The sequence below is a fragment of the Temnothorax curvispinosus genome, unplaced genomic scaffold (genome assembly GCF_003070985.1).
Source record: "Temnothorax curvispinosus isolate PA1 unplaced genomic scaffold, ASM307098v1 QBEX01005133.1, whole genome shotgun sequence".
In the NCBI taxonomy this organism is placed as follows: Eukaryota; Metazoa; Arthropoda; class Insecta; order Hymenoptera; family Formicidae; genus Temnothorax; species Temnothorax curvispinosus.
In genome coordinates this window covers 682,865-693,706 of record NW_020214913.1, presented here as the reverse complement: position 1 = coordinate 693,706, position 10,842 = coordinate 682,865, and the positions used below count along the sequence as shown (strand labels likewise).

The window sequence follows — 10,842 nt, the reverse complement described above, 5'->3', positions numbered from 1 at the left end:
TTGTCCGGCTCTGAACGCGTCGAGATAATGTGGTTATCGCGGGCGATTTTTCCACGGACAAAATCGGGCATTACGTTTTCGGGAGTGTATTAAATATCGCGCGATCATAGTTATCCGCGTTTACGTGTGTTGTCGGTGGATTTGTATCGGGCATCGAGCCTAGGAAGCTGGCAACCCGGACCTAACTCGAGAGGTTGGCTTCTCAGAGGAGGAGGAGGTCTGGGAGAGGCATCGGGCTTCAGCGGAGCAACCTTGGGGTGAGTACAATTTCTTATCTGCCTAAAATTGGTTTTTTTTTTTTATTGTTTCATTTTAATAATTTACAAATAATGATCAAAAGAAAAAAGAATTTACAGTTTTATCAAAATTTGTTTTTGTAAAGATCTTTTTCGAAAAATTTATAATATAATATAAAAAATAACGTAATATAATTATACTAGTAATTATATATATATCTAATTGAGAGATGAATAAATAGCTTGACGCGCACAAGAATTATTTTATTAAATATGATTAATTTTGAACGCTGTTTTAATTTGAATCTTATATTTGTGTTATAGCATCATCGTAGCTACGTGGCTGATAACTCCGCTCGTTGCGCATCGGTCGGTGAGTGACAAATACATTTTTTTATTGAGGTCATGGATCTATGACACTTTCTTTACATATACATCAAATACATAGATCTGAATACCTGTAAATTTTTAAATTAAAGTATAATGAGTACAAATCAATATTACATCTCATAGATCCATTGCCTTAAAATGGATAGGTTAATTAATTTGAGATAAATATTTACTCTTGGAATTATTTTTCTTTATTTGCCAATTTATTGTGTACTTTGCTTGAGGATATACTCGCAAGTACTCATACATATGCTTACAAAGTATATAGAGCTTACAAAGTAGAATTTATTGATTAGCGTCGAGCTATATCGGCGTATTACTTATTATATTGTACATCATTCTGGTGTCTTATTTTACAATTAGAAATTTTATATTAAATTAATAATGTTTGATAGATTATTAAATTTTTTAATTTGTTCCTAGGACTAATATTGCTTAAATTAATATTAATAAATAGAAAAAGATGAAATAATAGTATACCAAATAAGACATTGATAGTTTTAAAATATAAAAGTTTTGATCAATTTTCATCAATAAAGTTTTATTAATAACACTTATTTCTCAGGAATAATAAAGGTAAAAAACAAAAAGATGTATTATAACGGATTCTTATCTTAGATGGAGAAAAAGTTGTGGAAATATAGCTAATATAGTGTTTTCTTTTCCTTTTTTTTCAAATATTTTATTCCAAGATTAAATATTATATAAATTGGCGTACGAATGCAATATATGTATATCCATAGAAATTCCTTCAATATACTATAGATGTATATAATATATATAAGTATAATATATACATATACGCAAATATGAAACTAAAAATATTTTACTTATGCAATACGTATTGCATTTACTTTATTTGATCAAAAACACGTTTTAATGATTATTAATTATTAATATTTATTTTTATAAAGCTATATTTATATATAGCATATTTATAAAGCTATATTTTTATAAAATATATTTAAAGCGCCAATTTTAATTTAATTTTTTTGTTACCTATCCATATATATTAATTGGTAAATTGGGTTTAGATAAAGCGCAAAATTATATATGATGTGAGATCTTATAAATATTTTGACGCGGAACAGAAGAATCTTTTAGATAGAATCTTTTAGAAGCTAAGAAATTATCTTAGGATAAATCAGTTTTGTATTAATCGAAAAAATATTTTAATTCAAAATAATATATATTTTTAATATATCACATCAAAATACTTTTAAGATTATATGAACAAACTAGATATATTTATTAATATTTAAATTTGTGAATATATATATATTGTACGAAAAAAAACGACAGCGATATTAATTGTGAAGGGAATTTATTTTTCCTTTTGGATCTCACATTATTCATGTCGCATTTCTCGTCTGAGACACTGTCGTTGAATAACGATGGATTATACGAAGTCATATTTGAATGTCGATAGTGACAATGTTAAAGATGAGTTTTTAATTTTTTAAATTCGCATTTTACAATTTTCATTATTTTTTAAATGTTTATACATATATCCGTTTATATTCGAAAAGTTTAATTTTCGGTATTCGCGAAATACATCTTGATATTGTTCTTTCTTTTTATCATAACATTTAAATGATTTGAATGAAAATTACTTGTGTCCCAAACAAACGCGTAATTTTGAAATATTCTCTCTGCATTAAAGTATAATTCGTAAACGTAATTATTTTGGAAAATTAAAGCAATTTTTTTGAATTAGTATTCTAATTTGATTAATTACTTTTTGTTATAAAGCATCGCGATATGATATCGACGCGCGTGAGTAACAATAGAGCTTACGCTCTTTTATTGACAATGATAAGCTGGCAATGATAAGTCGGCAATGATAACGGGCAATAGAAGAAGTTTCTTTCTTTCATGTCACTCTTCGGTTTGAAAAACAGTCAGTATGTGTGGCCAGGATCAACGAAAGGTAGGTTCGATCTGGCCTAAAGAATCTTCATACAGCGGAATTTATTGCACGTAATTATATACATATATATATATATATATATATATATATATATATATAATGCCATTGATTTAAATACCTATCATTCCCAAATTAATATCCTGATTTGCCTAAGTTCTTTATACCTCGGATGATCGCGAGAGCGTCATTATGAATATATCCTGTTGAATCAACTAATCTTACACTGAAAAAAGAAAAAAATATTTAGATCCAAAAAAACATTTATTTATATTGTTGCCAAGAGCTTATTTACTTAATATAATACACATATTTATTCAGAATTAAATATTTTTATTTAAATTAAGTAAAAATATTTTATTAAGTAAATAAGCTTTTGGCAACAATCTCTTGGCAACAATCTAAATAAATATATTTTTTTACCTGAATATTTTTTTCTCAGTGTAGCACTCCTTATAAATCACGTACACGTAACTGCCAAAACAACATATCTGTGTTATAATCGATGAATCGAGGTAAAGTGAGTAAATAGGCATTATAATTTAGATAGATATATATAGACGTACTATCATCATCTAGATAGATAGACATGTTATCATCATTTAGGTAAACATACTATCATATTCTGGATAAGTAGGGCAACTGTCTTTTTGGGTGGGTGATCATAACTTTTACTATCTTTTCAAAACGGAAAAGATAGTAAGGATTATATAATTATAGAGGGACGTTTATAGCAAGAAACTCTCGATGGGTTGTCTCTTTCTTCCGAAAGGTGACGATCGAATAAAAACCGACGATTTTGTACAGATTTGAACTCGGATTTTCGGCTCATTAGAACAGCCGCACAACTAACTCTGCACCACGATCGTCACGCTTTCGTATCAGTGTCTGAAAGTTATAGCTTGTATTTTAGCGTCAACGGGAAACCTTAGCTTTATACATCTAGCTTATACAAGATTAGTTCGCAAAAACGATAAATCAACTGAGTTGGACAGGTCTCAAATAGTGTAATGAGAACTATAATAAATTGGGTTTACAAGGGATTTGTTATTTTAGCGTAAAATTGCACATAAGTTACTCTAGCGAACAACTTGACCGCGCAAATTACCCTGGAAAAAAATCATAGAGGGCTGACGTCTCTCTATCAGTCTATCTTCTATTGTTGCCTACTTCCTAACAACTTTCCATTAAGCCCACCTTTCAGCAGCAGCGTACTTCACCGTAATTGCCAACTTCAGCAAATTGTCATTTATCGCCAGACTTCTTTTGTGCTGCTTTCGCTCTAAACACTTTATTGAATTGCATTCACAGAGGGCACAAAGGAGCCAACGGCTTTACCCCAATTTATACTGCGCTTTTATTCTCCCTACGAGCGCGCTCGCTTGGCTTTTCCGGTTTCCTGTTTTGGCTTTCTCTGTGCCGCCTGCACATTTATAATAAAGCGCGTGAGTGATATAAGGCTGGAATATGCAAAAGCTTCTTTCCGTAGTATAAGATGACTCTTACAATTAATGTAACGGCGTGCCGCCATTGTGTTGAAACCGAGTATGTGCGAGTGTACACACTCGGTTACGCTCGAGTCGTTTGCCGTGTGTTTTGGAGAATAATTCATACCAGAGATAAAACAAAGACTCGTTGTAAATGTTAAAATAACGATGCAATTTGTCTCAATTGAATCGGTCGTTTAAAAAAAAGAAAGCGAAGAATCTTTTTCATGAATCTATGTATCTTATTTTCGACGAGTCCGTTTTTATACAAAAATAAATGTTATTGTAGAAATTTATTTAATTATCGTGCTAAACATCTGTCTAAAATCTCACGTCATATGGTTACGTAGTCACACCAGTAAATACAATACAGCACGATGGTTTGTTTAATAATATTTCCGTGCAAAAGAATGAATAAATCGCATTCTGATATTTTTGTCAGTTGCACTATTCCGCTTCACTCGGGGCGATTATATATTCGAGATAAAAGCTAAAAACGACGGATACATCGCGGTTATATCGGGTCAGAAAAACTCAACTAATAATTTCAAATAAATATATAGGTATTGCTCTTTAATAATATAAAATATCCTATACGGATACAAGTTTAAATCATGATTTTTGGAAGATATAAATTTATTCGCATTGATTGCAAGTAAATATAGAATTTCATTATATTTGTATTTTACAGAGATGAAATAGATTGAATTTCTTTGTATTTTAAATTTGTAGAAATTTAATTTCATCGTCATCGTCTTTCTGTACTATGTAAAAAATCGCGTCTCAGCTGTCTTTAGTCTTTGTCAAGCTATGTTAAGCTATATCAGGATTTCTAGTAACGAGGGAGAGGTTCAATTAATCTGAGATTACGGTCGTTCCTGACAATTACCGACAGACTTCCAATAACTTGTTGCAACAGATGCTTGATAGGTTCTACCTACTCATTCAAGCAGATGGTATCGATAGGTGTCTGCGGTGTCGATAACTTTTTTCCTCTTTTATAAATTATTAGGGTTTTTAACACTTCAGTGGAGTTAATCGATATGCACAAAACACACCAAACATAATATAAAATTAGAAGAATTTTTAATAATCTATGGAAGTTTTAAATACAGAAATTTATTATGTCCAAAATTTAACAAAAGGCCTTCAGCAATTAAATTACAATAATAATTAATTTATATGTAATATTATACATATATATATATATACTTTGCAATAATTTATTTAATAACTTATTTTTATAAAGATAAATGTTTTACATATTATGTGCGCGCAAAATTATTTTGTCTTTTTATCGATAGCGATGCTTATTTTCTTTTTAAAGAATAATAGACCAAGTAACTTACAAATTAACCAAAGTACGAAAACTATAACGGATATTATTATTAAAGCAACATCTAACACCAAATATTGATACCACGTTAACTCTGTGGCACCTGTTTTTAAAAAATCCGGATCGTGACGAATTGTGTGTTCTACCCAATATACAGCTTCTTCCACTGGCGGCATCAGACGATCTCTGAATTGAAAGGAAGCCTTTTGTGCCATTTCCGTGTAACTGCAAAACAAGCAAATTAAATAATATTAATAGCAAGTAGGTATAGATAGAAGTACGTACTTTGTTAATCGACACACAATTATTATATCATACAATAAACAAAATCGTCTAACAAGGAATATCGCTCTGTGCACCAATTGTGTGATAAATATTTTGTAATATAAAAATCTTAATTCTTTAGAAATCGAACTTTACCTCTTGTTCGATAATATTTCGTTCAAACTGCTCGAGAAACGTTCGTACGAGAACTGTTGCAAATCCAGTTGCATTGCCAGTCCCTTCTCCACGACGTAGGCCATGTTTAAATGGTGATCCCCGAAAAGAGGTATTCCTAAAATCGGTATCCCGCAGTAAATCGCTTCTTGTAATCCGAGCAGTCCTCCGTGATTGATTAGCAACCGCGTATTCGGATGACCTAATACATATTTACGATAAAAGGCTATTTATTATCTCTGGTGCGGTACATATTTGCATCGTGTTATGAAGAAGTCACAAACAAAGATTGAATGTAACTGTTAACTTTTGGAAATGAGAATTACTTGCACGTTTTTAACTTTTCCAACTCTTTTTTATTATTATTTTTTATTTGAATTTTTATTTTGCTTACATACATTTTTGCCTTCACTAACAATAAGTGAAACTTTGTGTTTAATACCAGTTCATAACTAATTAAAAATTTTAATAGTTTTCTTTAATCCTTTATCTCAAAGCAGAGAACATTACAAGTGGCAATGACTCTTGGATAGCGCGTTTAAAATTTAAGCTTAAAAATGAAGCCGTAATAATGGATAAAACGACGTAATAAGGATAACGAGGTTGATTGCATAATATAGCGAAAATGGAATTCCATGAAAAGCGTTGGTCACGCGGCGGTGGTTTAGAGGAAAAACGGGTGAATACCTGAAAATAATTTGTTCCCTTCAGGTGTATATGCAAATGGCACTCTCACAAAAAGATATAAAAAAAAACCAAAGCGAATCACGTGTTTCTGCACATGAATATAAATCGTATGAATTGTGCGGACGATATGTATATGCTGCGAATATAGATGCAATTATTTTTATCCGTTGCATTTCTAAAGCAATTGATTATCTACCAAAGCATAAAACGTTAGTGTATAAAAGGGTGTATGAGAAATGAAATTGTACAATTGCTACTTAAAATCATGCAATCATTAAACGTTTTCTCCGTATTCGAGAGAGAATGTACGTATAAATATTTATTTGTACAGAATATTTCATACGCGGGATGATTCTGAAATACGAGCATTGTGCTTTGCAGACACATTTTTCGGTTAATTTAAAGCAGATTGTTCTCCTTTTTTTATTTCGATCCACCTTGTATATCTTTGCAGAGGATTTACCTCGCGTATCTTGATAGACGCGTCGTGCTACTTTAATAAGAACAAACGGTAAATTTGTAATGGACATTAAAAGCCGTTCAATATTCGTGCAAAATTGACCCGCGGATTATTTAGCGATAATGCAAAGTTCGAATGGGTTTTATGCGATCGTTGGATAATGATATCGTAATAAATAAATGATTCGCCCGGCGGTACGGCAATACGCATTATTCTCTTTGCATATATGTGGATATGAGGATTCGCTACCAAATACCACGCCGGTAATAGCGCTATCGACGGTGGGTCGGTGGGTTGGAAAGCAATCGAGCTTACTGCAAATTTTGAATACATCATAGAATAAAGGAAGCTTTGTTTGCGTAAATTAGAATAATTCTATTGCTTCTAAGAATAGTGCGATTTTTAATTAATTTATTTAGAATCTTAGTTGAATTTAAATAATTATGATTATCGAGAGAAATATTGCAATATCGGAGTGCCTTTATTTCGTTACTCAGTAATTGTCAATCGCTAAATTTATGATAACTCTAATAAGAAAAATTAATAGCGTTGTAAAAAATTCCGGCGTCTACTCCACCGATCCTTTACCGATCTTCCGCCAACCCTCCGTCGCGGCGCGACGTCGGCCGGCGTGATCGTCCGCCGGCGGCATTTACATGACATTTTATAAATATCAAAGAAATGATAAACTAGATCAAGTTGTATATCTTTTGTGATATCTTTCAAGATGTCTACACTGAAGTCAAATTTGATTCTATTACAATGGTCAAGAAAGTTAATTAATAAAATTCTTTCGTTTTGCGCATAGATTTTAAAGGAATATGCGCGATAAGAAAAGAGAACGAAATCAGAACGCTCGAAAACTTTTTCTATCGTCTTTCTAGGATTCAATCGACATCTACTCCATTACCAAGAACTTCCTTGGTATCTGCTAGGGGGAGGAGAGGAAGGGGAGAGTGCTCTTTTCGTGACCTTCGCGGATAAGCTTCTTTCGACGTTTAATCCCGCGCAGAAACAAAAAAGCTATACGTACACAATACGGAGAGCTGTGGCGCCCACCCGATGCACTTAACGTTTCCCGGCAGCGGAGGCATTCTCTCTTTGGTGCACGTCCACAGTATTTGCTGCGGTACTTGCTCGAATGCCCGGTAAAGGGCGGCAAACACCTGGTTCGGTATAGTGGACGTGTCTATTTGCGATTCCAGACTAAAGTAAATAACGCCGTTTCTGCTCTGAGAGTCCAGATAATCCTGGAGATCCACGGGCAGTGGCTTCGGGCCCGATACCGGAATATGAATACCTCCGATTTCCTTAACTCCCGGTGCCAGAGGACGTGCCGCGCTCACGGCCGGATGGCCGTTCGTCAGGATCAACGATATCCTGGACCGAAGAGCATCAAAGTCGGGCAAGTCATGCCCGAAGTACTTTCTCGTGATCTCATAACTCGGTTCATCGGAAATTATCCTGTGGATTTAGGATATCTGCGGTTAACTTTTCAGCTGATAATCATACAATATGATTGATCATATGACATGGGTTGGTTTATTCAATAGCTAATCTTTTAAATTTTAAGGCATATTTTGTGGCGATAATCGATGTAATCATATTTGTCCATGTTTTTGTTACATATACTTAGGAATGAAATTAATGTCGAATTATGTCGAAGCATAAGCATCCATTATTGTATAAAATTTCGGAAAAGCATTTCGATAACGCATTTATCTGCAAAAAGTAATTAGTAATCTTATCATTCCAATAGCACTGAGTGGAATTTCAACCATTTATGCGACACATACTATACTCACATTAAAAATGGTAATATCATATAGATATTAATTTCTACCAGCAATTTCGGAAATATCCGCCGCATCTGTTGCCCTACCTATAAGCCAACTTGACAATCGGTAGAAGCACCGTATTAATCGACCTTTCAAGTAAACTCATTCGCCCAGTATACGAGCTGATCCAGTTGGGGATATAGCTCGGATTCTCAGGATTCCTCATCACATTCGACCACGATATTCCAACGCTGCTGATAGCACCGACTATTTTGGATATGTTTAAAGCATGAGCGATACCCAAGAAGCAATCGGTGGTAAAAATCTCGATCACGAGTAAATCAAAGTGTTCCTTCGATAATCCTTTGATAATTCTATTCATTTCTGGATGGCTCAATACAGGCTCGCAAATCCCCGCGGTTAATACACGTAGAATCTTTTGCCAAATCATGAAATTATAGATTTCCGGGACCGGTAGAGTGTTGTTTCGACTTATTGTCAGTAAAGTGGACGAAATGTCCAGGTCAGTGAAGTTGGCCAGACGAATTCTCTGAGGGAAGTGCGTCACCGCGACAATCTCGTGACCTCTCGCAGAGAGTCTCTTCAGTAACGGCTCGTACACGTTGTAGTGACTCTTCGCATTGTAAGGAAATATCGCCAGTATCCTGGCCCCATCGACCGCACCGAGCAAACAGATGCTCACGAGCAACGATGTCGCCGTAATTTTCATCGTATGTCGAGGGCACGCGTCAACTTTGGATAATTAATTACCACAGAAGCCTTTAATTTCTGAAAAACGTTCCTCTTTCTGGTTTTTTTAAAACTTTTTTCACAATGATCAATTCAATTGCTCTACTTCGATGCACGTAGTCTTGGCAATAGTCATGGATAACTGCGCTCTTGTCTGAATAATGACGCCACTTATATGTTTGTGTCACCAAACTGTGACCTAGAAAAAAAAGATAAAAACGAAGCTAATGAGGCTATACCAGTTTAACACTTGCTATAGTTGATTCTTTTTTATTATTTTTCATATTTTTATTAATAGAGATATTTATGTGCGTGTGCTAATATTTGTGTCATAATGTAACATGACAAATTTTGAGTAGTTTTGTGTGGCAATTCTTCCATAACTGTTAATAATTTATTTATGTTCTCTTTACTTTAAAAACAAACTCTAAATATTTTATATTTTGCGTAATGTCTTGGAATGGGATAATTATTTATTTTGCATAATTGGAATATTTGTAACTGTTCTTAACATATTTTTGCAGTTACAAAGAATGATATGATAATATTAATAATCAATTTTTATTTGCTTTATTTCGCGAATTTGATAATAAATTTTTAAATAACTTTGAATTAAATTATATTAAGATGGAATTGATTATTGTCTTGTTCCATCAATGAAATTAGGAAGGTGAGTTACAAGCATCGAGCGCGAGATTAAAGTGGTTCATTTATTAAGAAATGCATCGCAGAGAGAACGAGAACGGTGTAATGAGAGAGTCGGAACAGAGGGAATAAAAGGCGAATCGGAAAAGAAAAGATTTCAGCATTTATACCGTTCATCCATCCAAAAGGTCCCAAGTGTATTCTCGCTCTTAATTCGGTTGGAAAATCTATCGATTTAAATTCGCACATATTATTGATTGTATCAATCCGGAGATGTTTCCCGTATTTATCGAATTATTTAGAGCGTTTTTCGAAATGTTGAACAATGACGAAATGGACACGCGCATTTCTCGACGTTCAAACTGCGCAATATTGAATGCAATGTGTCACAGAAATGTTGGAATTTCAGATATTCGCGTTTATTTATGTATACAAAGCGATTGCCTTCGCAACCTTACTTACTATTTTTTAAAGCTTTACATGTTACAGCACTCAGTATTTCTAGGAAAATTGAATGTTGTTTTCACAAAATATCTAGTGATTTTGATCTAATTTTTTATATTAATTCCAAACATCACTTCCATAATAGAAAGAAGAATTTTTTAATATTCTTATTTATTGTCGTAATACTTTTAAATTAAGATTATGTTAAACATTTTGAAATAACATTCTTATTTATATTATAGTGCAATAGAAAAATACTTAAGG

At 33.1% G+C, this 10,842-nt stretch overlaps 1 protein-coding gene across 1 annotated transcript; it reads right to left on the bottom strand.

The window, feature by feature from the left end:
* Positions 1 to 5,321: 5,321 nt before the first annotated feature.
* On the bottom strand, positions 5,322 to 9,479 carry LOC112454546 (UDP-glucuronosyltransferase 2C1-like). Its single transcript, XM_025016010.1, has 4 exons — positions 8,844 to 9,479; positions 7,995 to 8,425; positions 5,797 to 6,016; positions 5,322 to 5,601 (listed from the first exon to the last, which is right to left on the bottom strand). Exons 1-4 carry the CDS (start codon positions 9,467 to 9,469, stop codon positions 5,322 to 5,324), a joined length of 1,557 nt encoding a protein of 518 aa, XP_024871778.1. The 5' UTR covers positions 9,470 to 9,479.
* Between the last annotated feature and the right edge of the window lie 1,363 nt (positions 9,480 to 10,842).